Source organism: Corvus hawaiiensis, chromosome 5, assembly GCF_020740725.1.
Source record: "Corvus hawaiiensis isolate bCorHaw1 chromosome 5, bCorHaw1.pri.cur, whole genome shotgun sequence".
Taxonomy (NCBI): domain Eukaryota; kingdom Metazoa; phylum Chordata; class Aves; order Passeriformes; family Corvidae; genus Corvus; species Corvus hawaiiensis.
Genome location: NC_063217.1, coordinates 17651734 through 17675231, shown reverse-complemented (window position 1 = coordinate 17675231; position 23498 = coordinate 17651734). Strand labels below are relative to the sequence as shown.

Here is a 23498-nt window from a genome sequence, read left to right as displayed (position 1 = left end):
GAAAGAAAAAAGAAGAGTAAGGTGCTGCTCTACTTTTCTGAGCTGGCTAGTAAATATCCTTGTGACACAGGTCACCAAAACAGGCATTTTCTGAGAGATTTCTGTCCTACTCAGAGGATCAGGCTTTCATGCAAATATTCCTGGTGTAACAGCCTATGTTTAGTGTAACAGCATCAATTTAAAAATCCCACTTACATATAGAAAGTCTGGCTTCTTTTGTTGAAAATGATATTTTTCTCCTTCAGTATGTTTACTCTGTAGTTTTTATTACTGTTTTTTATTGTTTTGGGTTGGTTTTTTTGTATTTCTGAGGACAACAAAGCCAGTAGAGAGATTTGATTTCTTAATGAGAAAATGTGCATGTAAGTTACAAAAATGATCATTAAATACTCTTATCAGAAATAATATCTGAAATGATTACTGTTCCTTTTTAAATAAATCTGATTTTTTTTTCTGTGTCCCCACTGTCCTAATTCTATACGCAAACAGCAAGATTTTGTTCTTTATGTCCTAGCAGAACTTTGAAAACTGTTGAATTAGGCATTCTTTAGAAAATACCAGCTTATGGTTTTGTCCCTGTGATAATTTATTTTTTTATACCTAATATATTTTTTTAATTTTCAAAAGAAATAATTAGGAGGGTACTTTTCTTTAAAAGTAGATAATTCCAGCTTAGAGAAGCTGTTCTCTTGAAGCCTGTTACAAAAAGAGACAGACAGAAACTTCTGCAAAAATGCCATAATTGGGAATTTGCTGTCTATCTCAATATTATTCTTAATTGGTGGGAAGGAATTCTGATTAATTATGGATTTCTGTTTTAAATTCTTAGTGCCTGTAAATAAAATTAGATTAATTGGATATACATGGGCTTTTGAGACGGTATTAAAATTGGGTCCTTCCTACTGCTTCTTTCACCAAATTGCTTTAATTATTCTTAATTCCTATTAGATAAAGTGAGAATTATTGGTCTTACTGTAAGTATTGGTAGTGGTCTGTATTAAAAATTCAGAAACATACAATTTTGTCAATACACAGTCAAGACTAGAAATAGAAAGGTACTTTCTATGCAGATGTTTTTCCACTGTTATTGTTTTAATTCTGCTTCCCAGTCTTTAACAATTGATACTAGTTCTAGGGTTTCTCTTCCACAGCTGTCCCTGTAAATTTTTACAAGCCACCTACTCTATTCACAGCTCGTTCCCTGTGCTCTGGCTTGCCAAATTATTGCTTTCTATTTTAGCTCATTTCTTCATCAAACCACTTCTCATCTATGTTACTTCATTTAAATAGATCAACAATATCTGTTATTTTATCAACTTCTCCACTGGGTCACAAAGTGGGAAGGCTTGAGACCCTCTCTATTACTGATTTGTATTTGGACTGTTAAGTGCTTATATGCTTTTCCAGTTACAGAACTTTCACACAGGAATTCATGTGTTCTGCACTCTAACTAACCATCATTTGATGACTGTCTGGTAGTACAGAACACCAAAACAAATGGCTTATAATCATGTATTAATCTTTTTGAATGTGGATTCTGTTCAACAGAATTAAAGATTTTTTCCATTGAGTTAAAATCACACCATATTCTGTGCAAAACAGAATGAACCGTTCACTACGGTGAACTATTTTCTATATTCAGATATTCCTTGAAGGTAAATCCCGCAAGAAGAAAGGACTGAAAATTGAACATCTTACTGCTACTCATATCTTTCTTCCATAGGTTTTCACCACCTAGGTGTTAAGCACTGGGTAACCTTCTCAGAAGTAACATATTTTTTACTACATGAAAATCTAAGGGACATAATAAGAAATGGAGTACTTCTGCTGAAATTACCTTAGACCAGAAAAATAGAGAGCTTTATTCAAACATAATTGGAGAATTATATGCCAAGGGCTGTAAAATTATTCTTTCAATCTTTTTCTTTTTAAGAAATTGCTACAGATTTGCATATCTACTTACAATATTTATTTGGTCATGTCTTAATTAGTGTATTACTTAAAAATTAAAAAAATATATGTGGTCACCCCAGATTTTTCTCAGTATGACATAAGGTTTTTTTCTGACAATTTATGTAACTACATATATTTATCCATATATGAATGTGGTTATATCTGTATCTGCTCACCTGATTTTAAATTGAGCAACAAATACCATTAAACTTTGTGGATATAATTTCAGACAGTAAGGCTTCTGTCGCTAGCAGCTGACATTAGACAGCTGTGCTGTATGGCTTTGTGCATGCATATGTAAAAATCCACAACGAATTTTGTTGTTTCTCTACTTTATTGTGTTTGCCTCATTTACTTTGTCTGGGACTTACCAATAAGTCTCTATATCTCACACTTTAAGGAGTTAATTGTGGCAATTAGTCTGAAGTGATATGCTGTAAGCACCCTGAAGAAATAATCTGAAATTATTTCTTTAAAACACAACTTCTTTGTGTTCCACTGGGAAAGAAATTATTTGAAGAAGTCTTGAGAAACTAAAAAGGAATTTCAGTTTATTCCTGACAACAGTTTCTAGATTCCCAAGATGGCCAAGATCCATGTGTGGATGGGCTATCAGAAGACAAGAGAGCAACTTGAGGACAATTGCCAAACTACAACAATAAAAAAGGTCCAAGATTTTATTTAATTGCAGTCAAGATTGGAAGTGGTCTGGAAAAGAAAACTAAAAAACACCCAACCAACTATCATAGCCTTCTGTGAAAAAGATAGCAAGTGGTTTTGTGTGCTTTTAGGCCTGGTAAAAACCAGTATCCAGTAGGGCAATTTATTCTAGTATGGCAAGTGTGTGGTTTGTCAGGATCCCTGGGGAGTCTCTCCGAACTGAACAGATTTGCCCTGGCAGAACTCCCAAATCAATAACCCTTGCTCTAAAGGGACTTTGCAAATACATTTTTTTTATTAGTGATAGGACCTTTGGGGCAGGTGGTTTCTCTGCTGGAAGTTTGCTTCTCCTTGTTTCCTGTATGGTAGAATTACAGCACTCAGTGGTCTTCCTACTTACTATTTCTCCCATATTTATTGACTCATAAATTGATGTTCCTTTGGTCGCTCCTTTTACCACAAATTGATACGTGTTATCATTCATGGGTACTTTACACTGGTTTAGCTGAAAATTTTGAAAACTAATTAGATACCATTTAGTAATAAGGAATGAAAAAGACATAGGGATTTTATGTATAGCAAATAAGTCATAGCTGATTTATACCAGGATCTCTCAAGTTCAAAAGTCAGATGTATTTCTTTCTGATTGACACCAAGTAAGCAGGAGAAAAATGAGATACAGCATCCTCTTCAACAAGCTGAATCATAAAATATCCTGAGTTGGAAGGGACCCTCAAGGATCATCAAAATACAACTTGCTTGGAAGTAACTGACTTACAGCAGGGCCATGAGAGCTGTGGTCCCAGCACTTGTTCTTCCTGAGCAGTTGGAAGTTCTGTCAGTCTCAATGTAAGAATTTGCTTCATGCTGCTGATAACAGAGCACTGCAAAGGCTCTTCACATGAAGTTAAAATCAAGCACTTCTTCCTGTTGAGTAGCTGCCACAAGTCTTTCTTTTGTTCTTTTTAGTAATTGTTTTAAGCTTTTGAAAAATATTGTCATTTATAATCATCCTGTATGAGATTATTGCCTAAGGATCGGAGTCAGCCTGCATTTACAGTAGTAAGTATTAATTAATATCCTTGTCCTCCCACACACAGTGGGACCTAAGTGACCAGAAGATAGAAAAGGAGTCCCTGATAAAAGCAGAAATAAAATACAAGTAAAATACAAAGCAATGCATGCCTTAAATGCCCTTATTTATGCCACTCACAGATCTTCACTTTTCTCTGTGAAAATTTGATCTAGTTGTAGCTCAGTGCACAAATAGAAGAGTTTAAAGGGATGGCAAAAAGAAGAACATGGTCCAGTTTTCACTTCCTTGTGCATGCAGAGATACGAATAGAAAGTCTCAGAGTCTTAGCTAGAAATTCAGAGAACTGGGTGATGAAAAGCTGAGATCACTAAGAGAACAAAGGAAGATGTCAACCTTATATTAAAGTAACTAGTCTAAATGAATTATATATATATAAAGTGTGGAGAGTTTCCACAAGATGAGAAAGGAGTATTACTGCTGGAGGAGCAATATGGAGAGAGAAGTTTAGAAGAGATGTCTATCCATGTTACAGAGCAGCAAGCAGTAACTCCATGTCAGAATGATATGGTTATGTCAAGGCAGGAATTTTATCTTAGTAGCAGATTCTGAACAGAGTGCAGGAGATACTAGAACTAGGAATGTAATTAATGCACAACAAATGAGAACTGAAATATGAAGTTTATATGGCGAAATTGAAGCTGCAGGCAAAAGAGAAGAAATTGAGCACTAGCAACTTAAAAACATTTCAACCACAAAAAACTGCATGTTTCAACAAAATCAGGAGGAAGTAATCAAACCCCATTATTTGCAGCACTTTTTTTCTTTTGTCTTGTGACCTGAATTGCCACAGGGCAGACTTGCTATCAGCATTAGCATACTGCAGTCAGTGTTTGTGTGTGTGCCTGTGAGTGCGATTGTTGGTTCGTAGAGAAGAGCATTGTTAAAAACTGTCCAAAACCTAAAAGTTTAATCTCTTGTTCAGTAAGTGGCATTTCTTTTATGTTTCAGTGTTAGTCCTTACTTATGTCCTTTGCAATGGTTAGCAAAGCATTAGGATGGAAAATTTCATTTGAACCTTTCTTCCTAATTGTTTTGCAAAGGTTTCAAAGTTCCTTTATAAGCCAGATTTCATATCTCCTTGTTCAAGGAACTAGTTTTGTTAGGATTTTTGGCTGGCAGAATCTAAAGGCCTTTTCTCCAAATGTCCTCATAATGCTCTGTGAATTAACCAGCCTTGAAAACATTGTAATTCATAGAAAGAACTAACATAAATAAATTTTTGGAAACTTTTTTTGTATATTTATTGCATGAGATAGATAAATCTCATTTTTATGACAGTGTATAATCATCTAACATTTTTCAGGCTCTTGCTGGTTAATAATTTCGTGGTTTTGCTATAGAATAGATGCCTTTGATAACATTCTTGAATAAAGAGGGCAATAAATGCAATTTCTAATCTCAGAAAGTATCGTGGACTACCTCAACTTCTTTCTTTTGCAAGGATTAATGGGAAAACATTTTTTGTCTTCTTTCAATAACACTGCACCTTCTCTCCTGCTTTGTGATGTAGAAAACAAAATCATGTGTCAGCATTATGTGAACTTGGCAGCAAGGTAGGCTCACACTTGCCCAGGTTAAGCATTTGTTCTCAATCCCACACAAATCCATAACTACCCCAGGCATTCAGAAAGAAATAGTTTCAGAGACGTTAGGAAATACAACCAGTTTTGCAAAGGAAAGGGCTGTTCTTAAGCAGTCAGATGCTGTCATGGGAAACAGTGTAAAGGAAGAGAGGAATAGTTAGGGACTCTCAGCCCAGAGATTCAATGGAGTCTGCCATTGAATCACAGACTTATTTTTACTAAGGGAAAGAAATTATGATTTTTTTTTTACTTATTTAAACATTATTTTAAAATGATGCAAACACATCATATTTATATAACATATTAGCAAATACATGACTCCTGATTTTTATTACGCCTTAAACTGCTCATAGAATTATTGTAAGTTCTTATATTCACCACTTAAGAGATTTTGTTACTTCAAAAAGATTTCTCTAATTAATACTTTTAGAACTCCAGTGAAAAAATTATGGTATATGATCACTCCTATCCAGATCATTAATACTTCAGCCTATCTGACATTAATTGTACTCTCCAAATGCAACTGTAGTCAAGATGTATGAGAAGACTGAGTAGAAGTTCTGCATTTTATAGCAAATTACACAATGGTTCTTATGGGATCAGATTGACAAAAATATATTTGTTACTTCTAGCCAGTCTGATAGCAAATCTGTCTTACTTGCTAAAATCCATCATGCTCACATGCCAGGTATTTTTAATTACAGATTCACCACAACCTTGGTGTTATTAGCAGCTAAGACCGTCATCTTTCGTGTGCCTAGAAGTGGTTTTCAAGATGGAACTGTACACATGGTTGTAGTAGCTGCACCATTCTTAAGGAAATCAGAACAATTTTGAAATAAAACACAGCACTTACCTTTTTGTTAGTAGGGTGTACTGCATCCAACTACATTAAATAATTTGTAATAACTCAGCTCTGTACAAAGGAAATGTAAATGTAAATACAATGTTACACTTTGTTTTAAGGCTAGTTAATGAAGAGGAAGGACTGATACTAATTTCTTCTATTTCTTCTTTATAGTATTTTTAATGAAGCATTTAATGAATGGCACAATTTTTGGTTTCTTTCAATCTTTTTGTGAAAAGGAAAAGTAACATGTTCATTACTTTGTTCTGCCCCTCTTCTATCTTAGTCAAAAAGATAATTTTTATGGAAGCAGCATATAGATTTTCAGTGGAAAGTGGAGCAATTTACCTCAAGAGTGGCAGCATAGCAACTGGAAACTCTTAGTATGTCAGAAAGTTGTGGTGTCTTCTGTGCAAAGATAGTGTAATGTCACTATCAGGCCAAATCAAAATGAGCTTTACCCAAAACACAAAAAATTGCAGAAAAATGTTAGCAATTTAAGTATGGAATATAAAATTTAAGCTCCAGACAAACCCTACAGAATTCTGTGGAAAATTTGCTGTTGACTTTGACAGCAGGCTTGGAAATGACCTATTCCTGACTGACCTAGGTCAAAGCTGACTCACAGACTAGTTCAGCAGAATTGAAAAACATGTACTGGTTTAATTTCACCATTTTGTGGCAGTTCTCTTTAAAATCTTATAAAGCATTTAAAAAGCACATTACAGTGACTGCCTAGAGCACTGCAGGTTAATTATTTCCACTCAGATTAATAAGATAATAGTGTGAACACTATGAAGGTATACTCCTCAAATTATTCATTAAAAGTGTCTCTCTCCTTAACTTTCCTAATGAGTATGAAAAGACTTCTCTCCACAAGATACTGGTGTACTTGTTAAGGGATGTTATAACACGCTCCACACACATGATTTGGAGGAGACACAGATGCTCCTCCCCCCTGCAGCTGGTACCACACACACGGGCTGTGACCTGGGGTCCCGCTGCAGCTGCTGGCACTGAGCCTCTCACTCACACTGGAGCCTGCAGTAGGGGTTTTTCAGGACATGCACCCAGCACAGTTGCTGGGACTCCCACCCACTCCAGTGGGTGGCACAGAGACCTCACTGGCTCCAGCCAGTGGGTGACACCACAGGTCAGAGGCACCTGTGCTCCTGGGCTGACTCCAGCTGCTGTCCCTTTGGCAAATGTAAGCGTCTGAGTCCAGCATTGTACATGTTCACATATGGCATAGACACAGTTTAGATAAGAAGCTAAATTTGGAGGTAATAAATATTTGAAAGGTCTCTTTCTTTTTCATTCAAATGTGTTTACTTTTTCATTCAAATTATTAACTACTCTTAAACATTTTTGCTTTTTTCTCTCTCTCTCCTTTCTCTGCTGACCTCTTCTTTTTCATTACAGCTCATCTCATATCACCCATTTGATTTCTGTCACTGTCTTTTGATAGACTAATTTTTTTTTTCAGTTGCTTTCTCTAATCTTCTTACAACAGTATTTTTCCCTCTTTGCTTTCATATTTCACAGCATAGGCACTGTGCGCCATTGGTCTTTAGCCTCCAGGTTAGATCTGATCCTTCATTTCAGTTGAAGCATCAATTAGTTTTACTTCACTGCAAAACTCGGGGAATCTCCACTAAACCAGATGAACTCAATTGAGTAATTAGTAGAAATTCAATCACTTTAACAGGTTTTCTTTATGGGTTTGTGCTGCTGTTTGTGACACGCTAAGTGCTTGGAGGGCCTTTCGCTGCCCGCGCTGCCCTGTCACTGGTGCTCTTCACCCTCCAGGCTCTTCACTGACCAGGGACACCACCACTGAGGTGTCCAGAAGTGTCTGCCCAGTGCTAGGGCCCATTCACTGTTACTCAAGTTTCCACCTTCTTCACTCTTTGTATCCATAAGCCATCTGCCAGATCTCCACTTTCTCAGCATCACTTGCTATTTCTGTGGCACCAAACTGCTTGTGAATAGACATGGCCAGAGAGGCTTTTCCTAAATTCAGTGTCCTTCGTGAAGTAAAACATTATTGAGCCACATTTCCTTTGCCCCACAACTTATATTTGCTGCTTATTTCTTTGAAAGAAGCTGTTAAATTCCATTAAAGCTGTACAAACATGTTTGAATTCAAACGCAAGGAAAAATAACTTTAAAAATAGTTCTTTTATCTTTTTTGATTACTACTTACACATTTGGTTTTAAGTCTGCTAGAAAATGTTACATACAAAAGTTGTTAGCTGTGGTTCAGCTTTTTTTTTTTCAATTCCAGAATCCCGTTGAGCAATGCTAAATTAGAAATTTTGTTAAGTACAGCATACAATTCTTTTATTGCTCAGGATAGTAGAAAAGCTTTACTTGAAACTATTGTATAGGACAGATTTTTTATCTTTTTTCTTTTATTATTATTGTTTTTCTGCCCCATCTCCTACACTCTTCTTTGAATATAATTTTCCTTTGAGCTGATCTCTTATCTATCTAAAAAACCTCATCCTAATCTGTCTGCTTTCTAAATCCCCACAAGATCCCTTTCTGCTGATGTAAGTTTTTCTGTGAACATTTGTATGCATTGCAGATCGCTAAAAACTTCTAATAAACAACAAAAGTGGGGAGAGGAAAAGGAAGGAAGCTGCATAGTTCAGTGTAGCAGTAAACCTGATTCATTGTGCATTTATTCATATGCTCACATGCTCCACTTCAAGTGAGATTTCTCTAAAGAAAATAAGTGATCTGGTAAAAATGTGTTTCCTCCCATAGGGGACCAGCTTAGCTTTACACACACAGAATGTGTGTGCACATGTGTTGAGTGCTATTAAATGAATGAAGTCATCTTGACATACTAGTACACTTTCAAGTACTGCACTGAAGAAACTCTGCAATTTTCAGCGTTTATGCTCCTGGAGATGTTTATAACAGTTTTAGATAATGTTTGCATTGAATATTTGCATAGAAACTGTTCATAACATACGCAGTTTTTCATATTAAAAATCTGCACGTATATCATGGAAAGGCAGGGTCTGAATGATAAAGCTGTATTTGGGAAATCTAATGAAGACTGTAAGGAGAAAATTATGGCCATTTCTCTGCTTTATCATTTTTATACTTTGACACTTATCTACTCTATTTCTTCTCTCCAGTGGTACTACTTAAGCCTCTCTTCTTTCATCCTTTTTCTTTTGACAATCCAACAAACACCAAACTGTAGTTACTGGTTTTGACAAGATCACTGGGTCTTTGCCCTTCATTTTCAATCAAATCCTGTTGCCTCCAGACTTCCTGATTGGCTCTGATCTCTAATTTATTGATAGAGAAGTGTAACTATCAGTTCCTAATCTGCATTGCCATTGGGAGACTGATTTATAACAGTATGTACAAGGGAATTTAAAGTGAAGGAGAACAATCTGACTTTTAAATTAGAATTTCAAGGTATTCCCTAAAATGTTGCCATCCGATTTTTTAGCTCAATACCTTCGTGAGTGATCTGATGTGATTTTATTGGGTTTTAGTAGTCAGTGAAGTTGATAGGTATATATTGCAATGAAAAACAGGAAGCGAGGGTCAGTCAAGGAAGAATCAATGAAATGCATGTGTACGGACAAATGAGATTGTCAAGAATGTTTTCCTGGCTTGACAAAAAATGCTGATGATCTACCAAGTAGCCTACTGACAACTCACACAGTTCCTTGGCAGGTGCTTCCAAAGAACTGAGGCTGAGACTTATAAATATTTATGTTGTACATAATTTCATTCTATTCCCAAGCTTACTACACAGAAAGCACATGTACTCTGATTTGTCTCTCTTCCACAAGTCCTGAACTGTGAATATGAAATCTGCACTTCATTTTGTCTCCTGTGCCTTTCCATCTGTGATGAACCATTAACAGTTTAGTGGGGCTGCCACTGTTAAGGCCCTGAGAGAAATTCCATAATACACCTGAAATTGAGCATAAATCATCATGTCAAGAAACCACTTAATGCATTTCCCTTTCAGTTTTCAGAGTCTTTCTCATCTTTGTCTCAAAATTTAATATTTAGAAAAATGAACTCTCCAGCCTAGATTTCAGATCTTCTGCTAAACCGCTTCCAAAAATATCACATCCAGAACTAATATAACATAGATATCTTCCCCATTTTTTTGGAAGACATAAAATTCTGTTGGTGAACAAAATCCAAATTCCAGCACTGCTGGGAGCTTAGCTGTACTGTCAAGGCATTGGAGGTGGCCAGTGGATTGTAAATACTGCTGACTAAAAAACAGAGTTAAGACTTAAAAAGTAAGAGCTAATCTGCTGGTTTTGCCAAATATAGGAGGGAGACTTTAAGAAGGAAAAAAAGTAAACAGAAATAATAATACATGAAGAGAGAAAAGAGAGAGGGGGAAAAAAAGAGGTAGTTTACATGTGACTGTTCTCCTTCACCAACAGTGAGGGAGGAAATTGTTGGAAGAATTGTTTCTAGTTTTTGAACTAGAAGCATCCTCCTAAATAGGATAATTACCCACCCCAAAAGCTTTTAGGGACTCAGATTACTGTGCCTTCTGTGCATATTTATCACCTAAATCCCATTACAAAAAGACAGCAATGAGGCAGGTGGGTACTTCTTTGAAGGGAGAGCATTTGATGAAAGCAGGAAGGGTGAACAAGACTTTGGGGGCAAGGGCAGCAATAACAAGGTCTATCTTGTGCACTTAGTGGGCATTTAAGACAGACTGTCTGATTTATCTGCCACACCTGCAAAATGTGGCCTACCTGCCCTTGCTTTCATGCTGACTACAAAGAATTTTCAAAGGCACCAATCACACATGGAAAGGGAGATATTTTGCCTCTGAAAACTCTTTTCTAGATTGTCTCTCCTGGGGTAGTCTGACCTGTCTCTGTAACAATAGGGCAATATGTAGTATATAGTGTCTTTCTAAAGCTGAGATCATATGTCTGAAAAAAGTAAATACATCGAGTTAAGATAGTCTGGGTGTAGATGTATAGGATTAGAAGTATACAGTCATTTATAAATCACTTATAACTTTTAGCTTATAAAATTTATATATTTTTGTATTTTTTCATAACCAGCAGTGTCAACACTGTGATAAAGAAGTGACTAAGTCACACACATAACAATGACCTGGATGCTTTTGGTCAAGTAGAATTTTTAAAAGTAGCACTTCAGAAAAAAATTGCACTGGCCATACGTCCATGCTGTACTCTCGATATTAAACCTTGATTAATAAATTACAGTTCTCTAGTTTAAATATCTCTTCACCAGAGCTTTAAGCTGGTGAATTTAACAGTTGCAATTACAGATATAAATCATGCTAAATAGCACTAGCTGGGCACTCCCACATGTCTGTGCACAGGTAGCAGTACAGGGGTACCAAGATATGAGAATAAGCCATGTTCCAGTTATAGAACTGTTTGTGAAATGTAAGCACCTCTTGGGACAATTGCCCACAATTCCACTGGTGTCATATGGAAATGAGTTCTAGGACACTCCCACAGTGAATTCTGGGGAAATATGTGTCTCATAGTTTAATTTTCATTGCAGGGAAACAGATTATTAAATCCAAGAGCGAGCAGCACCAGTGAACTAACCTTAATTTGAAGAACCTTCACACCTAGCCCAGAGGAGTTTGTGCCTTACTGGGTTAGGGATAGGAGCTATGACAGTTCTAGTCAACATATTACTGAAAAAAACCCAAAATGAGTCTGGGAAATTTAGCTTCTCCTGAATATCTATTTTCAGGCTAATAATTACTATTATTCCATTATAGAAGTTTGAAGGAAATAGCATCAGTCCATCATTATCAGTGTGTTGATGCTTCATAGCTCTTCTTTTCATGATGAGGCACTTTAAAGACTGGTAATAAGAATTTCCTACTGTGTAAATAGTTTTAATCTATTAGATTAATTAGCTTCTTAATGGTCACACCTTTTTCCTTAATCTGTTTCAAACTGGGAAAATTGGTACAGAATTCACAGAAATCATTGCAATATTCATCTCCATTATCCCCTTTAGTGTTTCGACACCACATAGGTCCAGTGTGCAACATATTTTCTCTGTATTATGTATTTTTTTAGCTCATGAAAAATCACGTTGAAAGTTGCAGTACTCAAGAGATCACAACAGCAGACTGCAGTAGCTGCAGAATAAATTAACTGCAGCCACTGGGAATGAAAATCTTCCATGCTGCTTTCTCATACTGTGACAAGATCAACCAATCCCTTCACCGCTGCCCTGACCATAGTGTCAGAATCTTAAATTAGCTCCCAGAAGTGAGTACAGAAGCTATACTGTTCTCCTTGGTTAGTTACACCTCTGATATTACTTTCTCCCATATATATTATTTTGGTTTTGACCTTTATCATACGACTGCAAAGCCCATATGGTTTGCATTGAATTCCATGAGCTTTTGTGTGAGCCGAAAAGTAGCAAAATTGTCTGTTTACTCAAGGTTTTTAGCTTCAAACTGTTTAGAAATAATACATCCCTTTAGGTTTTTTTAAGCATTGTATATATCTTCAGTAATTACATAGGTGTGGACCTATGTAATTATGTAAGTAATACATGTATAGTAAACTTTTGCAAATCTTTAATGAATGAAATAGCAGTAGATATTTCTGCATCATGTCTATGCTAGAAGAATTCCTGATAAAGAAAAAAATCTTTAAGGTAAGAACATTTATTTCATGCTCAGATAGGTACACTTCAGGCATAGTGTGATACTACAGAGACTGCCAGCTGAGACAACAAGCTACCCATTTAAAGGCTCAGGTTTTGTACTCAACTGAAAATAAGAAGTTTGAGATCCCATCAGATCCCAGATTGCATTGTATCTTATGCATTTATCTGCACTATGTTTCTGAGTTGAGCTTATGGTTAGGTGCTACGGGCTAAAAGTATATTCATTCTTATTATTTGTATTAAAAGGTTTAGACATTTCCTGAGATAGTCATTTAGGTCCATCTGACCTTCTGGATTGTTTTGTCTATTCACTAGACCTGCTTCTCTCTCAGAGGCAGAATTTGTCTGCTGAAAGTTGGTTGACTTTTTCAGTCTGTGGCTGAGTTGTCCCTGTTTTTCCTCATTCCTTTTCAGTTTCTTTCAATGTTTTACTCATATACAAACTGATATTTTTTCCTTTTATTTACAAAGTTTAATATCCTTAAAGCTTCTTGCTTGCTGTTCCCAAATACAAGCGCGTACCTAAGATGGCTTGGAAACAGTTCTATGTCATGTCTCTAACACCGGGATTCAGCACAAGTGTAGTAGAGGGGATAACCAAAGATTATCCTGGTGCCTGTGCCCTTACCACAGGACCTGTCAGTTTTGTCTTTCATCTCTTGCCCTGTCTGTTTTGCACTCTTGCTGTTGTGGCAAGAGCCAGCATAGTGTTTGTGTTTCTGTGCACGCCGTCGAGATGAAAAGTGCAGGAGTTGCATAACGTCCCAGCCAAGCTCTGCCTTTCTCAGGAACATAAATCAGTTACTAAGCTGTTTTACAGGTGTTAAGTCTGCCATTTGCAGCAAATATCCACCCAGGCAATGCTTGCTTATATCACCCATTTTGTATAAAATGGTTGGTTAGACCTCACAGGAAGATAGTCCAACAATTTCCATCACAGTAAATAAGGGTGATGCTGTTCACCTGCTTTATGGCACATGAACATTAGCTATTCAGCCAAATTAGTTTTTAAAATGAGAATATAAATAATATTTATATTTTATATGTGTAGAATGCCAAATATTACAGGGAGACTGGCTACACATCATGGTTGATATTTTAATACTCAGAAAAGGCAAAAGTACCACATTGGTTATCACAGTTGCCGAATTCATTATATGGGAAAGCTCAGCCATGAAACTAGAAGTCTGCCAGAAAGGACAACAAAAGATATCTTTGAGATTTCATTTGGGTTTGGTTTTGTTTTCCATTTTAAACTTTAAAATTAAATAGACTTAAAAGTCTTTAAAATATTTTAAGATTAAAATTTTTACGAATCTTTTACCTTCTGTTGCTTCAAATAAATAATCTGATACTTCTCTGTTAGATGATTTAAGGTGGGTTATAAAAACTTAAATGAGTTATAAGAATATTACAAGAGATGCACACAGACAAATCCCTTTTATTGGAAAGATGCTGGAAAGATACAAAGACAAAACAATTTTGTTGTCCTGTTCAAAAATTCTGTTTGTCCTTTGTGATTCATAATGGCTGCCATCTGTTTGGCCTTTTCCCATGAGGATTCTGCTATAACGATGAACTCTGCAGCATGTACAGAAATTGTTCTCAAGCCTATGTTAACAGTCCTGATAATATATTTTTTAGGTTTCCTCTACGCTCAGAACAGTACCAAACGCAGCATTAAAGAGCGACTTATGAAGCTCTTGCCCTGCTCGGCTGCCAAAACGACATCTCCTGTTACTCAAAGCAAGTTTTATTTTTCATTTTTTTCATTTGATTTTTTTTTTTTTTTTAGGTTTGCATGCATTAAAAGTTATGCTTTCATTAACTGCTCATTTGAGAGGCAAGATATCTGCTGAAGTAATCATAAGGTCTATCGAGGTTTAAAACCTAGTGATGAACAGATTTGTCTATGCAGAGTGCGATGGCAAGATACCAGCACCACAGTCTGCCATACAGGAGCTGCTGGGTTGGCACTTAGGATCTGAAAGTTAGTTGAGAAGTGATTCCTTGGTTAAATTTGATACTTGCTCTCCATGTATTTGAAAAGTGGTAACTTTTTTGCATTTTTATGCACACGTCTACGTGTGCTTCCTATCCAATACACAGGGAGTACCAGCATAACTGGTCTGGGAGGAAAGGATTGGCCCTGCAGGTTTTGAACATATAACTTCAAACTATTTAGGGAACAGGACTTAAATTTGCTGTCTGAGAGAAAAATAATATTAATGAGATTGAAAAGAAAGTATGTGAATGTGGATATACAGGAAAAGCACACTGAATTATACTGAATGTCTTGATATGCTGTAAGGAAATAAAATATCTCTAGGGTGGGTAACAGATAAATATAGAGGGACAGAGGGAGTGAGTGAGAGATCAATACATAGATACATATCTATACCTAGATAAATTATAGTAATAACACTATAATGTCTTCCTATATAAATAGGCTCCTATAGCAGATTTTAAAATATCTCTCTGAACCCAATTCAATCTAGATTAATTTGATTTAATTCTAGGCACTAATATGAGCACCTAAAACCAGAAGCTGAATGGTCCATGTGCTTCCTGTATACTCTTCTGATAAAGCATATCAATCAATCTCAGGTAAAAAAAGCCTGCAAGAGCAGTTTCCCATGTCTAGTGAATCCAGGACAACCAAAGGCAACTTGGCTAGAAATGCAAGCCCCTACTAAATGTCCAGACTTCACAGATATAGATCTAGGCTTTCTTTTTGCTATCCCCCTTCACTGTCTTTCATATGCTCCTCTGTAGTGAAAACTCTGGTACTTGCTTTCCTTTTTAAGCATTTGAGATCTCTAAGATGAAAAGGGCTAAATTTCTGGATGTACACTGATTTATTTTTTTCATGGTATCTTCAGCTGATATATTTTAATTGAAAATAGGGTACCTTAAAAACCTCAGTTACTGTTGTGGCACTTGATAATAATTCCTTCTGGAGAAGTTGCTTTCAGCTGCATGACCTGATCAATATAACCCTAGACAATAAAAGGAATCAGAGAATCACAGGTTTGCTTGAGTTGGAAGAGAGACCTTTAAAATCATCTAGTCCAGTCCTCCCGCACTAGACCAGGTTGCTCAAAGTCCCATCCAATCTTAACATTCCCAGGGGCATGGAATAGATAAAGAAAATAGAACAGAATTAATAGAAGTTTGATCTGTTTGTTTGAAGTTGGTGAGAGAGTGACACATCCTTATTCCTTGCATATTTCTATTAAAGCTCTTTGTCTGCACAGGTAACCAAATATATTTAGTCAGTCTCAGAAACCTTGATCATGTCAAACTTATGTTTTCTTGCTGAAAGTATTCTCTAAACCAGAAAAGAGGTTGAACTAAAACTAGTATTAAATACTTCCTATTTGACAACCAAGTGGTAAAAAAGGTGCACTCAATCATTTTCTCTGTAATCTCCTCAATAATGAAGTGCTATGTTAAGTAAGAATGTTATATTAAGCTAAAATGTTAAATAAAACTACCATTGTAGATACACATTGTTATTATTCCATTTTGACATCATGTGCTATTTCATTTCTGATAGCATGAAAGAAGCAACATTATAGTGTCCTAGGAATAAAAACAGCACTACTTGCAATAACAATCACATGATGTGAATTCCTTAGAAATTATCAGGGAAATATTTTTAAAACAAGTAGCTTATTGAAATATACATAGGCTGAATTTGCACTTCTACACTTCTATCAATATGTGCTGACAAAGGTTATTTAAACACATAAAATCTTGTTTCACCTTTTGTATTGAACATATTTCAGCATTCCCATTTCTTATTTGTGTGCTCTAGTCTAGTAACTCTAAATTTAAAACCATCATTCCCTAGATACGTGCATGTACTAGCACACTAGGATAGGACTACACTCAAGAACGGTTTTGAAAAAGAAAAACATGCTAAATAGTTATTAAATGGTTAGGGAGGCTATAATTTGGAGTTTGTGCAGGGAAATGCATGTGCACAATTTTTAAAGATACGAACTGAGCCCTAGCTTTGGGCATGTTTCTCCAGCTGCCACTGTTTATAGTGTCATTTGCTTTTTGCAATGTTTTTACCATTTAGTTCTTTAATGAATAATGAAAGGTTCACAGCATATCTCCTATGACATTCACATTAAAAACTCTCTTTACTATTTATCTATAAGAAACCCACTCATTAGTGAAATCAGTAAGGACATTTTGTTTAGTATATTAATGAGGGATTGTGAACTTGTTTCTGGTTTTCAGTTGACGTGAAATTTCATTTCTATGAAAAAAAAAGTACTCCTAACTTTTCTAGGCTGAAGAAACCAAAGAACTGAAATAACTAATGCCATAGAAATCATAAGTGTTTTGAAATAGATAAATTTTTACACATTTTCCCTGCATATTTTAAAGTATAGATTTTTTTTTTTTTTCCAGCCTGGTAGCTAGAAGTGTGAAGAAAAAAATTTAAAAACTGCAAATGACTCATGAATGGTATAGCATTTTAATCGTCACAGTTGTTACATTCTTATATTCTTATATTTTTATTATTTATATCTATAGGAGACTAGAGAAGTTGAATGTGAAGAATGTGGTACTGAACCTTTTCATTAACATCATCAGCCCATTGCAGTCTTCTACATTCTCACTGAATCATTTAAACACAATAAAAATGTTTACTGCTAAGGATATACCAAATATTGTGCTCAGTATCCCATTGTCTGACCTTTATCTCTAGCCTCACATTTATTATGTGTATTCATTTAGCTTCCAGAAAAGCTTGTAGATGTCTCTCTAGGTAGCCAGATGTTTTACAAATGGGTGCTTAGAGAACTCATTTCAAGTTAAGGCCTTTTCTGTCTAAACTAAAGCCCATTTAAATCCCATGTAACAATTTGAATATAAAATACAAGTGAGCTTTCAACAATATTTATTCTCAGGTTGATTTTTTTTGCCAATTTAATCTAAGTACCTGGTGCTGACTTGCAGTTAACAAAAAAAAAATCATCTGGATCACACTGAGATCATCATCCTGAGACGAGTGCTAACAGCAACATATCTTTTACAGGAGAAAGGACAAAGCCCTAAATTTTGTGAATATTTTTCAAAATATTTATATATTATTAAATATCTCTTTAAAGGTTGCTCATTTTTTGTTTAGCAGAACTGTATCTTCTCTTGCCAAATTTCTCCCAAGCAGCTGAAAGCTATTATTACTGCATTGTAGCAGAACAAAAAATATGTGAAACTGTAGGCATAATACTACTTTGAGTATTCTAACTCTCTGCTCTTATGGATATTGAACCAAATAAAAGTTTATTCTAAGAAAAAAGAGTCCCAGATTCTAATGAAATAAAATATGTATCTTCAGCATTGTAGAAGTGACAATTAGGCATGTTGTATTGTTATATTTCTATAGTTGGTATATTTCTTAAGTTGGAATAAGGCAGTGATTTCATTAAATTAGTCTGGACTACTACGTAAGTTATGTTTTATCCTGGCAGTACTTAGAAATGGACACACATATTCGTAATTTTTGGTCAGAAGTGACTGGCACCCTATATATGAATACATATTGTAAGTTCCTTCACCTGTTTTATTGAACTTTCACATTTAAAACCGTACCTAGGAAAAAATGCATTGCTAATTCTCACTGGTTTAGGGCTACACACAACTGTAAACCTTGAATGTGTATATGTGCATTCTTACTCACCTAAAGAAGAGGTCACTAAAACTATCATGTTCCCCACTTAGGCTGCTCACCCTCAATAATATTTGCCCCAAAGTGTCAGTTACACGATACTCAAAGTAAGATCTGCTCCTGAGTGCTCAATATCAATTTCATATGCCTTCCAAAGGACAACTTCACAATAAAAACCCCAGTCTGATATGGTGAATTCACATCCATTAACTAACTGAAGGAAAATGTTCAGTTTTCTGGAGTCGCTAAAGTTATATTAGATTGTTTCCTTTTGTCAAGGAGTTGTAGAAACAGGAAAGTCATACTGAATGTATCATGCCTGCCCTTGCAGGATGTTGGCTGTCCAGTTTATTGCTATTAGTACTCATGAGATAATATGCAGGCTACTGGATCATCTCTGCTGTTCACGATTGTTTGCAGCCCCAGAAGCAGATGATAGACACCCTTTTCCTATGAGCTCAAAATGGACTCATCATTTGTCATTAAAGCGGCAAAAACAAGTCTTTAAGAGAATGTTTTCTTTCTTTCTTTCTTTCTTGATTTCTTTCTTGCTTTCTCTCTTTCTTGCTTGCTTGCTTTTCCTTTCTTTTGCTTTCTCGCTTGCTTTCTTGCTTGTTCTCTCTTCCTCTTTCTTTTTTCTCTTCTCTTTCTTTTCTTTTCTTTTCTTTTCTTTTCTTTTCTTTTCTTTTCTTTTCTTTTCTTTTCTTTTCTTTTCTTTTCTTTTCTTTTCTTTTCTTTTCTTTTCTTCTTTCCTTTTCTTTTTGCTTTTACTTTCTTTTCTTGTTTCTTTTTTTTCTTTTCTTTTTTCTTTTTCTTTTTCATTTTCTTTTCTTCCTTCCTTTTATTTCTTTCTGAAAGTGTTAAGTATTTCTACCTCCTGTATTTCTTGTTGAGTTTTCCTTCTCTGTCTCTTGTATTCTGCAGACACTGTAGAAGATGAAATGGAAATGGCCACAGTACGACATAGACCTGAAGCTCTTGAACTGCTGGAAGCACAGAGTAAATTCACAAAGAAGGAACTTCAGATCTTATATAGAGGTTTCAAGAATGTAAGCACTTCCTTTTAAAATTTACAATCTGTTTACAGGATATGCCACTGCGATCTCAGCTCTGTAAGAGTGACTAGCAGTGCAACTCATGAGATTCAGTAGCTAAATACTGCATGTCTGATCAGATGAGGAAACAATCACTCTGAAACAATTGGTCTAAAGTCATTAAACTATTTAATGACCAAAAGATGCAGACAAAATAGAAAGCATGCAGAAGAGAATAATTATAACTTAGTATAGTAGGACTTTGTTCAAAGACAAATTGAAAGTTTTGTTGGGGTTGTTTGTCTAAGGATGCAATAATGGAAGCATCCTGAAGAATTTGGTCAGTAAGAGGAAAGATTTTGATTTTAGTATTCACAGGAGCTGTCAAAAGAAGTAATTGATTTCAACTGCACTAGATGGCTTTTTTATTTGGTGAACAGCTTACTAGTTCTACAAATCTATAAACTTCTTAGACCTCTTATATCCCCTAGATCCCTTTACTGGGAGTAACTGGGAATTTTTTTGCTGATAATGTGTGATGTAGTGGCAGGTTCAATGTTTTACTCGGCAGGGATCCCAGCTGAGGACCCCAGTACATCAGTGTAGTCTGACTCCTTTCCAGTGTGTACAGCTGCCCTGTAGTGCTGGACTTGGCTTTGACTTGTGAGGCATGCATGGTTAGTACAGCAAAAAAATAAGACTCAAAAACATGTCAGTAAATAGGACTAAGCTCTGTTCTCTTAAAAAATAGACTTTTTCTCTATTTATTTTACTATCTTTCATGTGATTAAAAAATATGTAGAATATTGCATGCAGTTAACATTGGATAGAAAATATTAAAGAAATATTATATTAAAAAACTAATATTAGTAAATTTTTAATCATCAGTGTTAAATGTTAATCTATAGTGCCAGATGTAAGTATTAAAATTGTGCAGATGCTATGTCTCCTGCTAAGCTGAAGCTGAAGATGAATTTAATTGCATTTATCACCTTGTGATTTAGTTTTTCTTTCACCCTTCTTGGGTGAAAAGGGCCGACTTTTTGTCCATGGCATTTGCTACTCAGATGAAACTGCATAACAAAGTATAATGTTGATAAAAACACAATGATGCTCCATTATGGAATCAGAGAGGGTATCTTCAATAGCTTGTACAAGAAGTGTAAATCTTGCAGAGTTCTTAGCTCTCCTGCATTCTGTAAAGAAAGCAAGACATGCAAAGGGATGTTTTAAAGATATATTTTTATGAAAAGCTTACAATGCAAGTGAAACAGAGTCACTTAATGTGTCCTGTCTGTATCATCCTCTGTTCTAGAAAGTATGTAATGTTAGCATGTTAGTGATTAACAGTGATTGCTCTTAAAAGCTTTTCATTTCCTCAGGGTTCCAGAGAACATTCCCCTGCTAATGACAGTATTCTCCAGGCATTGCAAATCATGATCTAATGTCCCTAATTATCTAAGGCAAAAAGGTACAAAGTATAGTGGATAAAATAAGTCTTCTGTCTGTTTCTCCAAGAATAATTATTTTAGAGTCTCAGAAAGGAAGAGCCTTGATATTTCTTTGCATAAAATAAAGTATGGAGAAAGAGAATAGGTTATAAGGAAGTGTTTTAATTGATACCTGTTTTAGCATATTCTGGAAAGAGGAATTCCAGCTCTTCATATGCTTTTCTGTTCCAAGATGTAAGTTCTACTTATATCTATACAAAGGAATGTTGATGGTAAGACATGGTAATACATCTTTATCCATATGTTTAATTTCTTTATCAGTACATGATAATTCAAGATGTGCATGTGTAACATATCTTTGACTATTTAGAATTAATAAGCATGAAATTCAATGTTTCTGTGTATAATATCATTGCAAAATTATCAATTATGATCTAAAATGCTGTAAAGCATGCCTAGGGCTAGTGACTATTATAAAGATAAATCAGTTCAAAGTAGTATTCTTTAGCTCAAGAATTAGATTTCAGAAATGAATGATTTCAAACTTTTGGTTGAGTTAGAGTTTGTTTTATTTTTCATATTAACCATTTCTACTGCAAAATATGGTGCTAGATCACAGTTCTCTAATCACTTCAGAGAACTGGTAGGACAGGTCTACTTCAGCTTGTCTATGCTGATTAGTTCACCTTTCCTGTCACATATCTATTTTTTATCAAATACAGCTTGAGTGGCTTTGTCGGGTACTGACCCACAATGGCATTGCAGTGCCTCCCATGATTTGCTCTCAGACTGTCTTGCCCTTACAGTGCTCCATCATCCTCTTCTGCCTGCCACAGGCCACCTGCCTTCTCTCTTTCTGATCCAGCTTAATGCTATCCTGACAATATTTCCATGCCTGTGTGCTTCATGTGTCTGCTTCATGTACCAGTATGTCCTGTGTGCCACCCAGCTGGAGACTGACTTTGCTTTTTTGGGCATGAGCCAGCAGATGTGTCTATGCGGCGAAGGCAGCAAATGGTACCCTGTTCTACTTTAGGCAAGGCATTTCCAGCAGGTCGAGGCAGCACTGGGAGGCCACACCAGCCCTTCACTCACTCAGCCCTGGTGAGGCCACATCTGAAGTGCTGTGGCCTGTTCTGGGCTCTCCAGTAAAACAAAAATATTGACATGCTGTAGAGAGTCCAGCAAAGGGTCACAAACATGTCTAAGGGAGTAGAGCATCTCTCCCCTGAGGAAAGGCTGGGAGAACTGAGACTGATCAGTCTGGAGAAGAGAAAGCTCAGCAGGGATCTTACCAGCATCTCTAAATATCTGAAGGGAGGGTGTAAAGAGGGTGGAGCCAGGCTCTTTTCAGTAGTGCCCACTGCCAGGACCAGAGGCAATAGGCACAAAGTGAAACACAGGATGTTCCCTCTGTACATCAGAAAACCCTTTTCACTGTGAGGGTGACTGACCACCAGCACAGGTTGCCCATTGGGTTTGTGTCACCTTCCTGCTTGAAGATATCCAAAAGTTATTTCTCTGACATGGCCCTGGCAATCCTGCTTCAGGTAGGCCTGCATACTCAGGAGTGTGGAACCAGATATCTCCAGAGACCCCTTCCAACCCCAGCCATTCTCTGAATCTGTGATATTCTGTTTAATCATTCCACTAAGAAAGGAAACTACTGAAGAGATTTAATGAAACACACAGGTACACATATTTAACATGACGCCATCAAAACTTGTGCAGATCCTACCTCTGTGCTTTATGGTTTTCACCTGATATTTGCCTGTCTTACTCTCTCTTCAATAATTTAAATATATAAAGCAAGGTGAATTAAAGCATGAACTTAAGTTACTGTAGTTCTGCTGATGTTGTGGTCCTGTTAGGTGAAATTAGCAGCATCCTAGAGCACATTAGTACTAATTGAAAAGCTTTTGTCTGTAGAATCTCACTCCAGCCTGCTCATTTCCCTGAATCCTGTCGAGTTTTAGGATGTCCGTTCTGAGATAGGGATGAACAGAACTTTTTGCAGCTTACCTCCAGTTTTTTGTTATTTATGACGTCAAATTGCTTACATGTAGTTCTGACTGACTTCAGATGAGAAAGCAGCACAATACACTTGTATTTATGTAGTGTTGATGATTACCAAGGTTAATTTATTATCATCCATTTGATTTTCCACTGTACACAAATTACATGCAAAATTCAGGCAGAAGGAGCACAGGGTCTCACAGAGCATCTTTGTGTGTGCATAAACACCTGAAAACTTTCGAAAGTCTCAGATCACACTGTAGTAGAGCTGATGCTCTGAGTAAGCAAGAGGTAGAGTATAATTGCAGGGAATGCTCAAAGTCTATTGAAATACCTTTGGGACAATGGTTGTTTTGGTAGAACTCAAAGTCAGCATTTAAAATGGAAGAGGGGATACACTAAAGAAAACCTAAGGAAGTGGGATAAGCACCTTCAGACGACCTAACAACTATTATAAGGAAAATTATCATGGGAGA

At 36.1% G+C, this 23498-nt stretch overlaps 1 protein-coding gene across 11 annotated transcripts in view; it reads left to right on the top strand.

Moving 5' to 3' along the window:
• Nucleotides 1–23498, top strand: part of KCNIP4 (potassium voltage-gated channel interacting protein 4) — a 400021-nt gene that overhangs the window by 337192 nt on the left and 39331 nt on the right. For 8 of the 11 annotated variants that reach the window (XM_048302878.1, XM_048302874.1, XM_048302877.1 and 5 more), the window contains one exon: nt 19446–19570. In XM_048302878.1, coding sequence (XP_048158835.1) covers nt 19446–19570 — 125 coding nt within the window. Of the gene's footprint in view, nt 1–14473; nt 14576–19445; nt 19571–23498 lie in introns of all 11 variants that reach the window. The other 3 variants (XM_048302873.1, XM_048302871.1, XM_048302870.1) reach the window with 1 other exon arrangement.